General features: G+C 39.1%; 1 protein-coding gene across 2 annotated transcripts in view; it reads left to right on the forward strand.

The window, feature by feature from the left end:
- Positions 1-17,594, forward strand: part of myripb (myosin VIIA and Rab interacting protein b) — a 526,191-nt gene that overhangs the window by 303,721 nt on the left and 204,876 nt on the right. For both annotated transcript variants that reach the window (XM_077244339.1, XM_077244338.1), the window contains exon 3: positions 13,056-13,277. In XM_077244339.1, coding sequence (XP_077100454.1) covers positions 13,056-13,277 — 222 coding nt within the window. The remainder of the gene's footprint in view (positions 1-13,055; positions 13,278-17,594) is intronic.

A 17,594-nucleotide genomic window follows, 5' to 3' on the forward strand; every position in this document is an offset into this window, starting at 1 on the left:
TCCAGTGTCAAGTACCCACAGTCAGCGATGGTCTGGGATGCCATGTCAGCTGCTGGTGTTGGTCCACTGTGTTTTATCAAGGGCAGGGTCAATGCAGCTAGCTATCAGGAGATTTTGGAGCACTTCATGCTTCCATCTGCTGAAAAGCTTTATGGAGATGAAGATTTAATTTTTCAGCACGACCTGGCACCTGCTCACAATGCCAAAACCACTGGTAAATAGTTTACTGACCATGGTATTACTGTGCTCAATTGGCCTGCCAACTCTCCTGACCTGAACCCCATAGAGAATCTGTGGGATATTCTGAAGAGAAAGTTGAGAGACGCAAAACCCAACACTCTGGATGAGCTTAAGGCCGCTATCGAAGCATCCTGGGCCTCCATAACACCTCAGCAGTGTCACAGGCTGATGGCGTCCATGCCACGCCGCATTGAAGCAGTCATTTCTGCAAAAGGATTCCCGACCAAGTATTGAGTGCATAACTGAACATAATTATTTGAAGGTTTACTTTTCTGGTATTAAAAACACTTCTTTTATTGGTCGGATGAAATATGCTAATTTTTTGAAATAGGAATTTTGGGTTTTCATGAGCTGTATGCCAAAATCATCAGTATTAAAACAATAAAAGACCTGAAATATTTCAGTTGGTGTGCAATGAATCTAAAATCTATGAAACTTTAATTTGTATCATTACATTATGGAAAATAATGAACTTTATCACAATATGCTATTTTTTTTAGAAGGACCTGTATATATATATATATATATATATATATATATATATATATATATATATATACACAAAACAAACATATATATATATATATATATATATATATATATATATATATGTTTGTTTGTTTTGGTTCACTTTTGTAGTTTCATTTCTTTAATTTGGTAATTTCTCACAATCATGGTACCTGTGCTGTGTGATTTCCTTGCCCTCATGTGATCATGTCTTGTGCTTCCCTTGTCTTATGTGTCACGCTTTAATTTGGTTCATTGTTTCATTGTGTTCAGGTGTTTCTTGTTTGGTCATTAGTCTTGTGTGTATAAAGAGCCTTAATTTTCCCATTGTCTCTTGTTTAGTATTGTCTGTGTTACCTCTGTTGGTGAGTTGTTTTCATGTTTATGTTATTGGGCAAGTCAAGTCTTTGTTTTGCTCACTTTGGATTATATTAAATAAACTGCACTTGGGTTCAGCTGTAACTAGGGATGGGCAAATGAAGCCTCATGAAGCACTGAGGCTTTCCCCTGATTGTTCCGGGAAAAGATTTGAAGCATCAAAAGTGTTGAAAACAGCGCATTCTGTGGCAGGTCAAATTTATAGCAGCCATAAACCTGAGAGCGCAGCGCCATTGTTTTATCTATTAAACACAAATAAAAGCCTGACAACGCTTAATGTTCAGTTTTCTAATAGTATAGTTCACATATTAAAGTGTGGAAATAAATTAAATGGAAACAATTATATTAATACTAATTATAAAAATACCAACAGAGTTGTTTGATGCAAGTAAATTGTGGTCTAATTCTTTTATAGTTTCTATGCTGTTTCTATGCTCTATGCATCATGTAATGTAAATGTTAGTAAATCCAAAAACCTGACCTATTGGAGTATTGGTCTGGGTTCAAACATTCCGGCACGCAAAGTGAAGCATTCACGTGACTAGAAAGAAAGTGAGGCTTTGTTTTTCGTTGATCACGTGTTTCTCTGAAAACAATACGCGCTCCGGCACGGAGCTTCATGAGAAATTGCGCTGCAAACTCGATACATGCTTTTAAGCTTCAGTGTCATATGTAATGTGGCAACCCGCAGGTGGGTTTAATTGACAATTGTGCACAACTACGCCACTCTGGGAATTCCACCTAGAGAAAATAGTGTCACCAAAGGACACGCAAGTTAGTTCATCAAATAAGCGCTCAGAGGCATGGGGAATAGTACAAAAATAATTCACTTTATTAAATCACAGTTCCTTTTTTAAACAATCATTCAAACACATCGGCCCTCAGCCAAAGAATAGCTCACAAGAGTTTGGCTCTAAGGAGGTCACGGGGACACCAGATAACTGGGGCTTACCGGCAGGGTCAGACTATCAGAGGGTTCATCTACCTATAGCAGACAAATCATTCCTTTCACCAGTGCACGCAACACACACACGCACATCACTTTCCACGGATTGACACCGCACACTGTGACTAACTGTACGTTCACACCGCCGCCGACTTGAGCGTCAAAGAAGCTCTGGCCGCTTTGTCAAGGACGCTTGTCAAAAAGCACGGGGAAGCTCGTTGACGCTTTGGACGCTTTGGATGCTCTGACGTAGCAGGGAGAAGAGAAGTGTCACAACATGAAATGTAATAAACAGAAAAAACAAGCAATACATTGAAGAAACCTTTTATAATGACAGCATTTTTATAACCGTTTTGGTCACATTTGGTCGGGGGAAAAAATAATAATTAGCTATTATTGTTATTATTATTATTATTATTTGCATTAGTGCAATTGGTCAAATCGTTGTCACCGTGAGAAAATGAATTGCATTCCCGCTTAAAACGAGCGTTCGTAAATATTTCAAATAAAAGTTGTGCTCATTCTCAAATGTGTATCACTGGATCATTATGGAAAATCGCGAATTTGTTGTGTTTGGTGCTGCTATTTTATCCCATGCCTCATTCTTTTGTAACTGGTCCCTGTAAGTAAACAATGTCATATTATATATGATAGGAAACCCAGCAACAGCGATTATCAGCTTCTCCTCCATTTTCTCGGAACTAATGTTTTAGTAGGAACGAAAGTTCACATCGTATGTTTCTCCGGAATCAGCCAGAGTGAAGGACGTCTTTATTCTGATTGGTTTCTGGCGTTTTGCCGCTGCTTGCCGCTGAACCGCGTCATAGCTCATTACCATAAAGTTGAGCTTCTTTCAACTTTCTGATTGACGCTCAAAACGCTCAAAACGCCCAAAACGCGACGCCGAGGGATTTGACGCTCCTTGCAGCTGAGAGAAGCCAGCTTCCATTGAAAATTAATGACTTCCGGCCGCTTTGGAAGCTCAAGTCGGCGGCGGTGTGAACGTACAGACAGTAACACCACCACCGCTAGAACGGAATTGAGCCGACCTCCCTGCCTTTGGCACCCAGGTCCTGTGACACAAGAAACAGAGACACTAAAATGTACAGCATTAATAAAAGGACAAAGCACTGAACTGCCCCCCAAAGCTGGATGGACAACCACGCAAATGAAAAGACCGAAATACCAAATAAGGATAAACAAAAATACAAAAGAAACAATCAAGGCGTATTTGCCTTCAAATTACAATGAATAAATTCAACAAAAAACAAATACAAGCAAAATACAAACGAAAAAGTTGGTTTTATCAGTCTGCAAGAAAATAAACTAAGCAACAAAACAAATAACTACAAACATACAAAAGAAAAAAAACAAAGATGCGTTCAACAAACTATAGATATAATAAATCAAAACAGCCAACAAAAACATACCAAACAAAGATTGTGCAAAACAAAAGCAGAGTGTCACAACTCGTAGTCGAAAATAACAAAGAAAAGCAAACAAGCCACACAAAAATATTGCACTGAAACGCTCTTTGCCAAATGAAAATTAACAAACAGAATCAAGAGCAAAAAATCATATTAGGAAATACAAAGGCACAGAAGAATAGAGAGCATCACTTCTGCCTAAATGCATCACTTCTACCTAAATGTAAATAAAGACAACTTAAACAAAAACAAAAGAAATCGAAAATATAAAGCAAAATCAGCACAAAACAAAGCAGCCGTGCTATCCGTGGGCAGGACGTGAAACGCGCCCGGACTAGCAGTCAACACTCCCAAAGTTTTAGGGAGAGCACCTGAAAACACCTGGTACAGAAAACATGTAACCAGCGACATTTAATTACTAAAATTAAAAGACAACCTCACAAAGTCGCCAAACGCTCATACCTCTCTCTCCAATGTCCACACCTGATGCCGGTGTGGTGCCGAATTCTGACACCCGCCAAATTATTACCCCCCTAGTATGGTAGGTTTAGGATTAGTTGTGGGCGAGGGGTTAGGATTAGGGGTGGGGTTAGGATTAGGCAATCAGATACTGATTTCAAAGAGGGGGGTAGTAATTTGGCAGGGAGTCGAAATTCGGCACAACACCGGAAGCAGCAACAATAGAGTGTTCGCGACGCGTTAGTGACGTTACAATGACGCTTACCTCAAGCACAGATCTATCGCCCTTTATATTGCCATGGTGACAGCTAATTGGCCAATGACCCAACTATACTTATTAGGGAAGGTAATGGGCTTCACCACCACATAACATCACTAGCTGTAACTCGCCTCCAGTGGACACAATTGTAACAGTGGTGTAATGTAACATTTCATAGAAAAGCATAATGCATACTGCTGTCTGTCAGCTGTGCCTATTCGTATGTTTGATTGCAGATTACATTTAACAGTGTTATTAACTTATTTGTGCTTTTAAAGATTAACTTTAAGTGGGCATTAGATGACACCAGCAAAGGTAATCTAAATGTAACAATTGGTGATATGAGCGTGCAAGTCCATTAAACATCTCTAACCATTAAAGTCTGAATTTATGCTTTTGAAGTACTGGAATATTGTGCACATTGTGTGCATTCACAGGCATCCATGTGTTTCCTAAACCCTCAATCTTTTTCTCATCCACATGGCTTTACAGTGTTTGCTTCATAAGCTTTCCACAATTAATTAGGATAATTTAAACCCCACTGTGGTAAATAAAATTTCTAGCCCCTCCTCTGAAACAAGAGGCTTGATACTGGTCTTGAATGTTTCTCTGGAACGCAGTGGCGGCTGGTGAAAAATATCTGAGGTGGGGCTGTGTCATTTTCTGTCGGTAACATGGGAGTCTTTTAGTGTAGTGGCTTTGAGGTTGTGGAATGCTCTTCCTCAAGACATCCGTCCAACATCCACCCTTCTCTCCTTCAAAAACACATATTTGATCCGATTCTGTATATTAATCTTCAGCTCACAGTCTGTAAATTAAACATTGTTATTGATATGCTATTTGTTTGAATCCCTCTTTGTTTGTATCTTTAACCTAACATTGTAAGTGACCTCTGTATATTAGGCCTACTTTCTGCCCTTGGTATGTGTATTGTGCTTTGATGCTGATTGTTCTATTCCTTAACCCAGTCCCAGTGGTTCTCAATCTTTTTAGAGTTGTACCCCATGAGGCTTTTAACATCTTGCTTCGTACCCCCACTCTTCATTCACACTTTTTTCAGTAAGGGATGATATTTGCCCCCTTAAATCGATTTAAATAAATAAAAAAATCAATAGAGAAATGCGCAATGATGGTAAAAACAAAGTGATGCTTTTAAATGTTAAATTAAAACTGCCAATAGGTGGTGAGTCATCGAGTCATTCATTCAGTAGCGAAGAAAGTGGATGTATTTATGAATTAATAATTGAATCATTGACTCTAATGATTCGTTCAAAATTCAGATTTGTTCACAAACACTGCTGTATGCTGCAGTTCTGCTGCGGCTTTCGTTGGAGTGTTGTAAACCTTGTTCTTCTTAAGTGTAGGAGACTAGAAACGAAAAACCAGGAGACGTTGGGATATCTTTAAATGCAGAAGTTACTCTTTATTGAAGACTTTGCTGTTGCAAAGCTGTAGTCACCAAGTCTAAACTCTTACCCAAGTCTAACTCAATATCTAAAAACACAGCGTTTTATCTTTCCAAAGGATAATCCTTCCTTGTTCCTTGTTCTTGTGCAGTGGATAAGCTAAATTCCATGTGACAGAAAATAATGCCTTTTATGTGTCTCTTCCTGATACATGCACCCAACACCTTCTTGCTTTCTTCAATAGACCATACTTTTTCTGGGTGAATACCAAATTTCTTTCTCAAATCCAATCTGACTGACTCAGTCACTATGGAGTCCATCTGCTCCCCTAACAATGACCTGAACTCACTGTCTGTCCATAAAGGAGTAGCAAGACCACCTTTTTGTGTTGTGGGGATTAGTCTAGCATTCCTTCTAAACATTGTTGTGAGTTTTCTTTGTTGCCAACACAAACAGACACTAAAACTTCTCTGATTCACAGAGGGTACACTCGTTAACACAGATTACTGTTGTTAATGCTAACCTTCTCTGCCTAAAGCAAAGGATACACAAATTACTAGCAATTTACGCAAAAAAACCTTCCCTGCCTGTAAAAAAATAACTTTTGCCACTTCCCTGGCAAAGCAGAGGATAAAACAATATTGCGATGTACGTTAATCTTCCCTGCCTGAAAACAGAGGGTAGAATATGTGACCCGTCACAGAAACCAGGGACACAAGTCGGCAGCACAACTTTCGAGCAAAATGAGAAAGAAGAGTTTTTTTTCAAAATTGGTGATTTTCAATTTTTTGGAGAATCTGTTAATTGAAATCACGAAGAAGCCTCTCCATGTTTGAGATAGCAGTATTGGTATATTTAAAAGCTTACATTTTGAGGTTGAAATCGGCTTGTTTTCGGAGATTCTAGCATGCAGTAGGGGCGTGGCGTGTCATTGTCTGTGTGTATTTCCATACTGAATAACCCGGCGCTTTTGCCCCCGCCCTCCAAGTGAACCGCATGGCTACTTATTATGCTGTGCTCTGGCCGGCTCTATCTGATATCAAAATTCAATGAAGATGGATGCCGCAAAGATTGTCGCAGACGAGCTGAACCGTCTGGCAGTTACACCGAAAATGTTTTCGCCGCACTTCGTGGGCTCGGGAAACTGAACCGGAGGTATGGGCGCGGCGCGCGTGCCCTCAGTGCTTGAATACGGCGGCTCGGCTCGCTGACAGCGGTGGCTGGCTGTTTCATATGTGATGTCCCGATTGCTTTGAATGGGGAACGTTTTGTGAACAGGGAACAGAGTTAATGGACTGGCAACAATCTCCATAGAACATGAACTGGCACAGAGAATCGAAATAGAGGATGCAGTTAAGACCTTTGCTGCGATGAAGGCCTGCTGTGCGTGTTTCTGAAATGTAAGTTAAGCTTCATTTGCTCTTTAGTCGTTATTTAAGATGCTGAACCTGCTGATGATATAATGTGCTTGCGGACATTTCATTTGTGTGTGTATACGCACATAAGAAAGTGGTATAAAGAGATTTGCAACAGTAATTTGAGGAGGTGAAATGTGATTATTTGGAAAATTCCAGAAATGACTGCTTCAAGAAAAATGCCAGCAGGCATTTGCCTCCTGCATAAACTTTAATATTGTTGACATTTTGGGCACACGAGCGTTGCGCACTATTTGCGTTATACGTAGGCCTATGGCTTATTGGTCTTTGTGTGTTGTTGCTGGTTTTGCGTTATATGTATATGGCATATTGGTCTTTGTGTGTTGTTGCTGGTTTTGCGTTATATGTATATGGCATATTGGTCTTTGTGTGTTGTTGCTGGTTTTGCGTTATATGCAGGCTATATGGCATATTGGTCTTTGTGTGTTGTTGCTGGTACGTTGCAAATAGAGCAATTGTTTTTCGCCTAGTGCGGCAGAAGTGCACTCATTCGAAGTGCAAAAAAAGGTGTAAAGCACATGGAGGAGCTTTACAGAGGGTATGGCTTATCTGAATGAGATGTAAATGAGCCCTATTGTCACCCCCAGCAGCAGAGAGAGGTGAGAACTGCACAATCTTTAGAGGTCGTTTTCTCCTCTTTGAGCTTTTTTAAGTGCCTACTTTAAAATGGCCACAACTTCTCCAAATATTATCAGATTTCCACATGTTACACATCGTTGGAAAGCTTGGAGATTACACTTTCAGAATCTATGAATAACTCAAAATGCCCCAGAACCGACTTGTGTCCCTGGTTTCCGTGACCGGTCACATATATTAGCACTTGATGCTAATCTTCCCTAACTTTATAGAGGATTAAACACTTCCCTGGCAAAGCAGAGGGTAAAACAAAATTAACATGTACGTTAATCGTACCTGCCTGAAAAACAGAGGGTACAATATATTAGCACTTGATGCTAATCTTCCCTGGGGGAAGAACAGAGGATACATTTCATCTCTAGAAGCAACTTTAGAGGATAACTTTAGTTAACAAACCCCACAGCTGTCTGTTAACTTCTTCTCTGATGGCTCAGAGGAATAACAAAAAAAAATTTCTGGTTTTTCAACGGTTCTTTGAATGGAGTGAAACTCACCAAATTTTTGTTGTATTGAAAGATTCCGCCTGGAAATTTTATTTCACCTTGAAGTTTTCAATCTGGAGGAAGCTGGAAAGATTCAGTCTGGCAATCTTTGTTTAGCTGGATGTTTCAAAATTCAGTCTGGAGACTTAGTCAGCTTTGTTGAGATCTTTGAGCTTTGAAGTTTCAAATGTTAATTCCTTGTTGAGTTTCAGTTTCTCCAGCCGGGTCACAGGCCACCATCTGTTGTAAACCTTGTTCTTCTTAAGTGTAGGAGACTTAGAAGCGAAAAACCAGGAGACGTTGGGATATCTTTCAATGCAGAAGTTACTCTTTATTGAAGACTTTGCAGTTGCGATGCTGTAGTCACCAAGTCTAAACTCTTACTCAAGTCTAACTCAATATCTAAAAACACAGTGTTTTATCCTCCCAAAGGGGGAGGGAATTACATAAAAGGGGGGAGGCAATCTGAACAAAGCATGTAAATTTGAAGTACAGGAATCAGCACTTTACCGGAAGTTCCACAGCCCTGATCTCGTCAGCATAACAGGGTGATTTAAATATCCTAATCCAATCAGCCAGACTCTTCACCGATACCTTCACATTATCATAGAGCTTAATGGCCAGGCAGTGCATAAAGACAAAAGGTGATAGTCTCAGTGCTCTGATCAATTTAACTTACAATAGAGAGAGCAGGACAGACAGGAACAGGCAGGTCTGTGACATCAGATGAGAAGTAACAAAACGGTTAATGTCCTATGCCTCAAAATGGTAACTTTCTCAGTTAAAATACTGTTGAACTTAAATTAAAACATTTTACTACAGTTTTAACACTACAGGAGCTATTATTTTGTTGTAAAAAATACTGACAACTGTGGTGTAGCCTAAATGAACATCACTTAATATTATTTCTTTTGTTGAACTGTATAAAATCAGTGTCACATTTTCAATCGTGTGGACCTTCATATAATGTGATCAACATTAAACAAAGGAACTCACACAGGGAATGTGCCTGTATCGAAGAGAGTTTGAATCTTATATCGATCTCCATGCACAGCCTGCGTCTATATTTGTTCTGCATGCTAGTAAGTGCTAAATCTCTTATTTTACAAAGGTACATTGTCTAGAACGGTAGTATAGTGCGATTTGCCAAGGCAGAAATCTGCACAAGGATGTTGTGTATTTACAGAATTTTACCTGATTGAAAAATATGCTCAGTTTAAATCTTATTTTAAGGTGAGGTCGACTAGCGCCCTCTATTGGCCATCCGCCCCTGCTGGAACGTAACCGCTCGCTTTGTGTGTAGGTGTCCTGTTGTCTGAGTATCAAAGCAACACATCTAGTTTAAAATATTGAATATATGAAAAGGAAAGCAAAGAGTTGGAGCAATCCTCTACACGTAAAGTAGAAGAATTTTATGGAATGATCATTTGTTTGTGCTGATAAACACAGTAACGGTGGGTTGACTAAATCTACTGTTCATTTGCCTAGTGAAAAGTATAGCATGTGAGTCAGGGCATCAGAACTTTTCCTGATGAGCTGGTTGACCTGTGAGCTGCCTATGAAGGCAATATTTCAATGGGATCATAGACTTGCTCCCTACGCAAAGACTGTTAAGGTAGGCCAAAAGGTAGGCAATTTAATTATGTAGTCTCCTACCTAGTTTTAGTCAGATTCTTAGGGTAGATTTACTCAAAATACATTTTATTTCATTGCTTTTTAATTGTTTGTCTTTGTAAAAGTGCTAGATGGGCATCTTTTGCAGTCACGCTATATCTCACTGCTTTTTCAGTGTTGTGTGGCATGTTTTTAAGATGCAGTGTCAAGTTTAAACAAGATCAGCTTTAAAAAGCACAGAACAGGCTTTTGTGTTTGAAAACACGAGATGTGAGGCAGTGAAATGGAAAAAAAGAGCACCTTCTAGAGTCTCATTTTTAAAAGTTTAACTATTTAGAACATGGGTGTCCAATCCTGTTCCTAGAAGGCCACTGACCTGCAGAGTTTAGCTCCAACCCCAATTAATCGCCTGAACCAGCTAATCATGGGTTAACTAGGCATGTTACAAAGCAAATTGGGCAAGTTGGAACTGAACTCTGCAGGTCAGTGGCCCTCCAGGACCGAGTTTAGACACCCCTGATTTAGAACATGGGGCCCTATCATAAACCTAGACGCCAGGCACAACGCAAGTGTTTTTTGCTAGTTTTAGCCCGACGCAGTTATCATTTTCACCTCCTGCACCACGATGTTTAAAAAGCAAATGCATTTGTGCACCCATGTGCACCCATGGCTAGTCTGAAAATAGACTGTGCCATTGACCAACTAAAACCTGGTCTAAAGTCAATGGCGCAATATTTATTTTGTTATTTAAAGATAATAAATACACTTTGTCCCGTAGATGGTCTACTCGCACGCTTTAACATCACGCACGAGCAGATCCGTTTCCTTGCTAGAGAAATGTTCTGTTTTTCTTCTTGCAAATTCCTCCATGTAAATAGCGAATCCGCCATGGCACGAGGGCAACTGGCTTTTAAAGGGAATGGGAGATGAGACTCTCATTGTTTTTTGGTTTTTTTGCATGTTACACCCAAAACACACCCATTACTTATTAAGAGAATAGGGACAATCCTTTTAGACCATGCGCTGGGCACGCCAACCCTTTTTCCCGTCGTTAAACTGGCAAAAGTGCGCTTGCGCTTTAGACCATCATTAAAATAGGGCCTGTGGTGTCATGCACGAGACACTGTAAAAGAAAAATAGGTTATTTTACCCAATATTTGTGATCCGTCACAGAAACCAGGGACACAAGTCGGCAGCACAACTTTCGAGCAAAATGAGAAAGAAGAGTTTTTTTTCAAAATTGGTGATTTTCAATTTTTTGGAGAATCTGTTAATTGAAATCACGAAGAAGCCTCAGTGCTTCAATACGGCGGCGCGGCTCGCTGACAGCGGTGGCTAGCTATTTCATATGTGACGGAGAATCGAAATAGAGGATGCAGTTAAGACCTTTGCTGCGATGAAGGCCTGCCGTGCGTGTTTCTGAAATGTAAGTTAAGCTTCATTTGCTCTTTAGTCGTTATTTAAGATGCTGAACCTGCTGATGATATAATGTGCTTGCGGACATTTCATTTGTGTGTGTATACGCACATAAGAAAGTGGTGTAAAGAGATTTGCAACAGTAATTTGAGGAGGTGAAATGTGATTATTTGGAAAATTGCAGAAATGACTGCTTAAAGAAAAATGCCAGCAGGCATTTGCCTCCTACATAAACTTTAATATTGTTGACATTTTGGGCACACGAGCGTTGCGCACTATTTGCGCTATATGTAGGCCTATGGCTTATTGGTCTTTGTTTGTTGTTGCTGGTTTTGCGTTATATGTATATGGCATATTGGTCTTTGTGTGTTGTTGCTGGTTTTGCGTTATACGTATGTATATGGCATATTGGCCTTTGTGTGTTGTTGCTGGTTTTGCGTTATATGCAGGCTATATGGCATATTGGTCTTTGTGTGTTGTTGCTGGTTTTGCGTTATATGTATATGGCATATTGGTCTTTATGTGTTGTTGCTGGTTTCGTGTTATATGCAGGCTATATGGCATTATTGGTCTTTGTGTGTTGTTGCTGGTACGTTGCAAATAGAGGGGCAGCACAATTGTTTTTCGCCTAGTGCGGCAGAAGTGCACTCATTCGAAGTGTAAAAAAAGCTGTAAAGCACATGGAGGAGCTTTACAGGGGGTATGGCTTATCTAAATGAGATGTAAATGAGCCCTATTGTCACCCCCAGCAGCAGAGACAGGTGAGAACTGCACAATCTTTAGAGCTCGTTTTCTCCTCTTTGAGCTTTTTTAAGTGCCTACTTTAAAATGGCCACAACTTCTCCAAATATTATCAGATTTCCACATGTTACACATCGTTGGAAAGCTTGGATATTACACTCTCAGAATCTATGAATAACTCAAAATGCCCCAGAACCGACTTGTGTCCCTAGTTTCCGTGACTGGTCACATTTGTTCTTTGTTACCCTATGTCAAGGGTATCTGTTGCATGGAAGCACATGATGAAGGAGAATACCAGGAAATAGTCTTTAATTAAACAATAATAGCAAAAATCAGGAAACAACCTCTTAACACTGACAAGACAGGAAAAAAAACTGAACAAAACAGGGAGTATACCAGAATTAAACGAGGGAAATAATGAGTTAATTAACGAACTGAATGAAACAAAGACTATAAACTAGGTCAACACAATAACAAACACAATGAAACAAAACATACTCCTGACAGTATGCCCCCCTCTGGAAAGCTGCGTCCTCACACCGCATAAGGTCCAACTGAGGTAGTGCAAAAGTTGCGGAATGTGATCACACTGGTAAAACGCATCAGTCTAGCGCATGTTTACATAGAAAAACAATGGAAGTGCAGTATAGTGGAATGCAAAAAATAAAACGTTGTCTGTGTGAACTGCAACTTAGAAGGCACCTTGCTAGGTTTCACAACTATACAGTGGGAATCTGCTGTGTGGTCTGTTTTTCAATGCTAGTCCAGCCCTTATCCTCACACTGTAATTTTTTGCGTGTGTGTATGTGTGTAAATAGAAACTTAGTAAGAGAAAAGGAATAGAATAATTGTTCTCCAGAATTATTCTCCCTTTAATTTTTCATTCCTTGCAGCGTCTCCAATTATTCTGCATGACTGTGCGCCTTCAACCTCTCCTTCAGATGCACTTGCTCACCTTTCTCCTTCTCTCTCTCTCTTTCTCTCTCTCTCCCTTTCTCTCCATCCCCTCGTTCACACCCCCCTTCTCTCTCTTTATCCCCTCCCACTCCCTCTCTCATTCGCTTTCCACCAACCCCTCCCCTCCAATCCCCCCTGTCTCTCTCTGTAGTGAAATGAAGCAGGAGCTGGAGGAGGAGGGCAGTCGTTGTTTGCTTCTGTCCAAGCAGCACAAGTTCAACGAGCATTGCTGCATCCGCTGCTGCTCTCCCTTCGCCTTCCTGCTCAACCCCAAACGCCCGTGTTTGGACTGCCACTACAACATCTGCAAATCCTGCCGCACCTACAGCCAGAGCGAGAGGGGCTATATCTGCACCGCCTGCCAAAAGAGCAGGTAGGTGTCCTTAGTTACACACGAACACATACATGTGCATAAACGTGTACACTGAAGGACAGAGGGACCACATCTGTACTTCCTTAGAAATGGACATGCTATGTCAAAATGCACAGTGATATGGAATAACATCTGGACTGGGAGACACCACAACCTGCTGGTACGTGGCAACACACACACACTGTTCAAGCAGGATGTAAGGGGCACATGGTAATAAGGAAATAAAACAAAACCTATGTAATGTGATTCTGTTTTACACATTCAGTATTCCTTGATTATTTTTAAGTGATTAATCATTTTGAAATGTTACACTAAACGGTTTTATAAGATCTTAAAGCACATTTGTCTGCTTTGGTGTTTATAAATGGATACTTGAGCATCACTGATGGCGCTGTGGGGACACTTAAGAAAAAATAGGTTGGGAAGCACTGGGGACCACTGCCGCCTTCTTCATCGACTTAAACATCTCGAGGAGTTCCCTCTTCCTAGCCTTACTATTCCTTGTAAAGCTAGTAATTTTTGGCCTCAACATATTAAATGTCTGCTGTTTTCTTTTTTGTCACTCCCAGTAGCATTTTTGCTTAGAGCCCTATACTTAATGTCTCCACTAAAAAATGCTTGGTTGTTTCAACCCATGTTTGGGTCAAGTGTGGACAAACACAGCCGTTGGGTTTAGAATTGAATTTAAAAATTTTGACCAACGGTTGGGTTTCTCCATATTTGACCCAAACATGGGTTGAAACAACCCAGCATTTTTTTAGAGTGTGATAACTCATGTTTAGCCCTGTTTGATTTCCTAAATACTGGCTTTATGACTGCTGAATACGTGCACAGTCCACTGATATTTTGACTGTGTGAGACGGTGTGTAAGCATGTTTCAGAAAGCAAGATTGGAAAGATAGGAGAGAGCAGGATAAATAAGGAGAGGCTGCAGTAGCGAGAGAGATGGTAAGAATATCTGCAGCATATTTTGATTTATAGTTTGTGTGGGTCAAATGACCTGATAGAGTTTGTGTAAAAGGCATAATTCATTCCCAAAAATGAAAATTCTCTATATTTTACTCCAAACCCTTTGAGGGGAACACAAAGGAGAATCTTAAAATTGTGCATTCTACACACACACACACACATATATGTAAGCTTGATGGTTGTGATGACTATGACTTGTATGGAAAAGACCACCTGAATTATTATTTTTAATGTAGTAAATATAACAGCAAAAAGGTTTAGAACAACTGTTCCTTTAAAAGTGATCAGGGGTGTAAATCAGTGGTGTGCGACACAATATGAATCAATCAGGAAAATACTTCCATCATCCTTAGCTGTTTCTTGCTCACGCTGTCTCTTACTGTCTTATTTGCTTTTCCTCCTCTCTCTTCATATCTTTCTTTCTCTCATGTACACTCACTCCATGCCCGAGGCGTGGATTCTCCACAAGGATTAATTCTCTGCGAGTTTCCTTTCATGTTCCCTCCATGAAATGTTCACTGTATGAAAAATCAGACTCACAGATTTCACATTACCAGATATCAACATGCATTTTATGGTATAAGCAAATAATGGTTTCCCTTTTCTCTTGCTTAGCAATATTTCAAGAGATGTAGCACCGGCTTTCCACTCACAAAACTGATTACGCCAACATGGAATGAAATTACGCCTTACTCAAAATTAATGTGGTTATGTAGTCAGATGGCCTTTTGAGAGAGATGAATATCTCCATCTAAATTAAGTTGTTGTTTTTTTGTTGTTGTTGTTTTTTTGCTTTAATGATCATCTACGGGTGATAAGGAAAGCATTTAAATTGCTTTTGTAAAGAGCCTTTATTAGCATTTTTATTGGGTTTGTAATTAAAGAGATGTCCCGGGTTCAAAACAGGTTAATTTCTGTCGGCAGCATCCAATCTGTGACAAGTGAAGAAATACATTTACACTTAGACAATTAAATTGATGTCTATGGGGCAAGATATTACAGAGGGTTTTATTGTAAAAAAAAAAAAAAAAAAATGTTTTAAGATCTATAAAGCCAAATTTGGGCCATTTCGGTAGGATTACTTTTTTAGATGGACAAATGTCTCATTTTATGTTATAGATGTAATTATAGTGGATGGAAATTAAGCTTTGAATTGATTTTTGAATAGTATTTTAACATTTATTGCATTTATACACAATTGCTTGCCCCATAGATGCACAATTTTGTTTTGTTTTTGTAAAAGTCATTATTGTCTGTGGTATTGTTACAGATGCTGTTGTTAGTCATATTTATTTTAACCCAGAACATTCCTTTAACTAGATGTATCGAATGTGAGAGAGAAAGATGCTGACTCAGATGTTACAGTCACACATCTCCTCTCACTCACACTTACACTTAGTGCATTAACAAGTTCAATAACACATATAAGAGTGCATGTTCTCTTTTAACTGTGAACAAATGTGTTTTCGTGTTTGTGTATGTTTATGTTTTTGCCATTTTGAAGTTGAAGTGAGATTGGTCTCTTTGCTCTGTCATTAAGTATCACTGCACAAGCTACAGACAGCAACACAGACGCGAGCGTTTGTATGGTGCAACATACAGATGGTGAAATAATGTTGTGTGCATGTGCAGATGGGGCCTGACAGGCGTAATACGTTGAGGTCTGCTACAATCATCCACTCTGTGGGTGGGTGTATAAGAAAGATACAAGAAATCTGTGTAAAGCTAGAGGCAAAGAAGAAACCTCTAGAAAACTTCATGTAGGGAAAGGTCTCTCTCAGCATAACCTTTATCCATCTGTGAAATTAAACCACCAAATTTCCCATTTGAAATCAATGTCATATTGAGCCTTTGAAATGTTTGTGTGACTCATTTCTAGCAGCTTTTTTTTTTAAACCATTATTATTATTATTATTGCAATTTCAAATAATTTGTTTCTATTTTATTACTTTTTAAAATATAATATTATTGTGTGGAATATCTGAATTTTCAGCAGCTATTTCTCCACTCTTCAGTTTCACGTGATCCTTCAGAAGTCACAGTAGCTTTCAATGGCTTTTTTTCCCCTTCTTTTTTTTTGTTTTTTTTTTGTTGTTGTTGTTGTTGTAGGAAACCTTGATAATTTTTTTTCAGGAATCTTTGATAAATAGAAAGTCATTAGAAAGTCAAAGAACAGCATTTATCTGAAATATAGGCCAAGTTTCACAGACAGGTCTTAGATTAAGCCTGGATTATGCCTATGCACTAATAGTTTTGCTTGCTGGATGATAAAATGGGCTGAAACATGTTTGTTTAGGAGGCATCAGAGACAGACCTTAATACCACATAGACTTGATAGTGAGCAATGACGTGGGCCAGCAAGAATCCAGAACACACTGACGTTGTGGCGGCACCACACACTCACAAATTATATTTAGAGTATGTCTTCTAGTTTAAAGTGTAATTATCATAATAATTCATTTTTAGAACATTACCTGAACACTATTACTGGAAAACAGATTTTCAAATGCTTTTAGTGTGCATACACTCAGGGACATGGGGCAGTCATAAAGCATCCCAGGATGAGAATGCCAGTAATTGAAGAGAGAAGAGCAGCTTTTAAATGTTCTGTAATCTGAGTTGACAGAGAGGAAGCCGTCTGGAAAGACGGCTCTGCCTCCTTACTTGACCCTGTCCTGAAGGCTTTTACCTCACATAAACTCCCAACCTTGTTATGTGGAAATAAATAGAAATATGTGTAAATATGCTTTTATTCAGTAAGGATGCATTTAATTATTCAAAAGTGACAGTCAAGACATATATTAATTTTATTTAATTTTAAGATATATATTAATATTATTACAAAATATTTCTATTACAAATAAATGGTGTTTATTAAAGAATCCTGTAAAGAATGCATCATGGTTTCCATATTAAGCAGTACATCTATTTTAATCATTGATGATAATAAGAAAAGTTTCTTGCGCTTCAAATCATGTGACACCGAAGACTGGAGTAATATATAAAGTAAAGTAAAGTGTATATATATATATATATATATATATATATATATATATATATATATTGAGGTTGGTAAGATTTGATGCTTTTGTAAATACAGGGGTTGGACAATGAAACTGAAACACTGGCCAATATAATGTTGGTGGTTTCACACCTACACATAGTGTGCGGCCTGGTGGCCGATCTTCACTGACTTTACGTTCCATCAGTAAGAGCAGAGTGTGAGTGTTGAATAAGTAGAGCAATAGCACAGCTATACATACAATATTGCAATCCACACAACATAATGGTTGACATATTAGAGTTCAAATTTTGAAAGGGGACAAATTTTTGCTGCGTGTCTCGCTG

The sequence above is a fragment of the Siphateles boraxobius genome, unplaced genomic scaffold (assembly GCF_051911475.1).
Source record: "Siphateles boraxobius isolate OS27281-9 unplaced genomic scaffold, OSU_SipBor_1 26, whole genome shotgun sequence".
In the NCBI taxonomy this organism is placed as follows: Eukaryota; Metazoa; Chordata; class Actinopteri; order Cypriniformes; family Leuciscidae; genus Siphateles; species Siphateles boraxobius.